General features: G+C 35.9%; 1 protein-coding gene across 1 annotated transcript in view; it reads left to right on the plus strand.

Annotated features, from left to right (window-relative positions):
• Window positions 1–3,102, plus strand: part of Lrrd1 (leucine rich repeats and death domain containing 1) — a 17,067-nt gene extending 13,965 nt beyond the window's left edge. The window contains exons 4-5 of the mRNA XM_004646260.1: window positions 2,429–2,546; window positions 2,922–3,102. Coding sequence (XP_004646317.1) covers window positions 2,429–2,546; window positions 2,922–3,102 — 299 coding nt within the window. The remainder of the gene's footprint in view (window positions 1–2,428; window positions 2,547–2,921) is intronic.
• The last annotated feature ends 280 nt before the right edge of the window (window positions 3,103–3,382 follow it).

Here is a 3,382-nt window from a genome sequence, read left to right on the forward strand (position 1 = left end):
TTTTTTTTTGGCAGGACCAGGGATTGAACTCAGGCCCTTGCACTTGCCAGGGAGGTGCTTATTCCACTGAGCCATCTCCCTGACCCCTACCCAAATTTAAAGAAGGAAAGATTTATTTAGTTCACAGTGGAAGTTTCAGTCCATACTCAGCTGGCTCCAAGGCAGAGTGGCACATGGAAGAGGGCGGTTGTTCATAGTGGCAGAAAAAAACCAAAACAAAACAAATAAAGGGCAAAAGCCAAAAAGGGAGGAGCAGAGGCTGAGGTAGCTAGCAAGCCTCTTTCCCTTCCTAATATTGTATGCAGATTATCCACCCCAGGGCACAGGTAGGACTCATACCCATAAAGCCAGAATTGGATCATGAATTAATCACAAACTCTAGAAGCTGCCCTGAGACTGCATGACAACTAGATACAAACCATAACACAGGTAGATTCCTGGGAATTCAATGCCAGCATGGGGTACATAGTGAATTCAAGGCCTGAACTGTCAAAAAACAAAAACAAACAAACAAAAAAGTTGCTTATAACATCCTTTCTTTTAATTTTGGCAGAACCAGGGATTGAACTCAGGCCCTTGTACTTGCCAGGCAAGTGCTTATTCTACTGAGCCATCTCCCCAGCCCCTATAACATCCTTTAAACAGCTGTTTTAAGTAGTAAGAATTTTCAAAGTTTAGAAGAAATGAAAATAATGGTTTACATTTTGGGTCATACTTTATTTTTTTTCAAGCCATGACCATTTAATTCAGATCACAAAACTTGAGATGCACACCTAACATATAACCTTCTTTTTTGTTTTTTTGGCAGAACCAGGGATTGAACTCAGGCCCTTGCACTTGCCAGGGAAGTGCTTATTCCACTGAGCCATATCCCCGGCCCCCAAACCTTCTTATATTATCTAACTGCAAAGTTTCTTTTCAGGGCATCAATGCAACCAAGTTGGAATTATCTAAATAAACTTCTAATGCCATTCTTAAAAGTATTATAAATAGACTATATTGTGAATAAACTTAAACATTACTTTTTTTTTTTTTTAGGACTAATGAAAACTGATGAGGTAGAATAGCGTCAGCAGATTTCCTAGCTCTAGACCCCTAAATTAAGCTTGTACTGATTTTAAATACAGGTAGCTTTTTAGCAGTGAGAGACCTGTGTTGCTGAGCATCACTCCTTAATGCAAAGACTTAGGTTTACTTTTTCAAATGGTTCAATCTCACTAACATGTAAGCCCTTAGCAGATCTCTAGTAAAAGACCAATTTGTAAAACTGGGCCATTTTAATGTCTTCACAATTTAATAAATAGTTTTCTTAATGAATGTAATCATGAGTTGTAATCAAATGCAGTTGTTCAACAGTATTCAAGTTATGGTTTTCCTGATTGGTCTGTAGTCTTCAATAAGTGTAAAAAGTTACTATATGAAACATCTGTCAAACTAGTAAGACTGCACTGATGCATCCATCATTTTGGGGATTGTTGGGTACCTGGGCATATTTACCCCAGATAACCTTGCCTCCTTGTGTCCAAGGCCCAACTTGCTCACGTTCACCTCAATCACTGTTCCTTTGGTAATAACACTAGAATTGTATACAGTAGCGATGAAGGATTCTTTTTCACACCAAGTATTGGCAGGCAAAAGGTGGCTTTCAGTTCAGGATGTGTTACATGGGCCTTCTTAAAAGTAAGCCCACTGGTCTAATGAATCTTCCATATTTAGGTTTTCTTGTAAAGTCATATCCAACAAAGCAGACTTATTAACCATCATCTTCCACGCCTTCTTTTTTCTTTCCAGTTCGAATAACTTTTAATACTTCCGTTTCTCCTTGGGCATGAACTTTGGGCAGAGGAACTTCCCATTTTACCGCCTTTTTGTTTCTGTTTAATCATGTTGGAAAGTGCTTTTGCATGAGACTGTCCCTCTCTGTCCAGCAGGTAGGCAGGTACTGCTTCTTGTGGAGTCTTTCATTATTCTCTTGTTTGACATTTCTCCTTTTATGCATCTTGATAGTCTTCTTCATTTGTATTTTCTCCACATGGCGCTGTTCATGGTAGAGCTGAGCCTTCAGGCCAATCATTTTTTTTTTTTTTTTTTGGCTTCTTTGAACGTTCATGAGCCTTTTGACTTTCCTTCTTTCTCTTTTTCTCATGGTAATGCAAGTGATATCCTAGAGTTTATGATGTAATTCAATATATTCATTTTGTGGCATGATGACAGCTGCAGAGCCTCCACGGGTGGCCTCAGGTGTGCAAAGAGAAGTCTTAACTTTGGGGTGTCCCAGATGCAAGAGACTGGTTCATACTTTAGATCTGTATTGCCATTTTTTAAGTTTTACTTGACATACATTTGATACAAGCAGAGATAATTAACTCAAAATAGAGTATCATTTTCAAAACAAACAGCTTGAATTTTCTTTTATGTTAAAATGTAGAGAAAATCTTAGAGAAGATATTCAGGATAGTTGCCAACAATATCACTGAAACAAGTTTTGGATTTTTGTGTCAAAAACTAAACCTGAGAAAGTCAGAGTATGAAGTCCTTACAAAGAGGTATGTATGAATGACAACATTTGCTGAAGTTTGTTCTCATATTATGATTATATTCTGATAGTGCATGGTTTTGAAAGATTCATATTATTCTACTGTACTACAGAAGACTCATTTTAGTTTTTTATGTTCAGTAGAGTAACAATATGGTACTAGTTTTGAGATCTTGAAAATTGAATTATGTTTTTATAAGGAAACAGGGATAGGATAACGCCAACATTCAATTTGTATATTCTGAACTCTGCTAACCTTTGCTATAACTTCTTTTTACTAGTTAACTTTAGACTCTGGTGAATTGGTTTGAAAACCTATGTACATAATATTTAAGTAGTTTAAAATAATGTTCTTAATTTACAATTGTCACTTTAATTTTTTCAGCACTGTTTTATTCAATGAAAAAGCCTACCAAGTATTTGCTAAATGGAAAACAGAAAACGTATCACTAACTGCTGCTGCTTTAGAAAACCAACTAGTTCGGGCTCTAACTATGATAAGAGCATATGAAATTATAGACAAAATAACAGCCTTAAATCTTTTCACAAGTGCAACTAAGTTCTAAACAACAGATCCATAATAAAAATTTAAAAATGATTATGCAATTATACAACTGAAATTGGATTGTGGAGCCATCTGACTTTATCATACAAGAAAACTGCAGGTGATGTTTCTTTTTATAGATTACTAAGAAATGGCAATTTCCAAATACCACTCTAATATTATAATAAAATATTATAGGCACACTTCGTATATTCACTTTATTGCCTTAAAAAGATGATATTGATTAATTTGTTTTTTATATTTTAGTAAGGGTCTAGAGAGTGTACAGGGTCTCACTCTAT

Source organism: Octodon degus, unplaced genomic scaffold (assembly GCF_000260255.1).
Source record: "Octodon degus isolate 3935 unplaced genomic scaffold, OctDeg1.0 scaffold00262, whole genome shotgun sequence".
NCBI lineage: Eukaryota > Metazoa > Chordata > Mammalia > Rodentia > Octodontidae > Octodon > Octodon degus.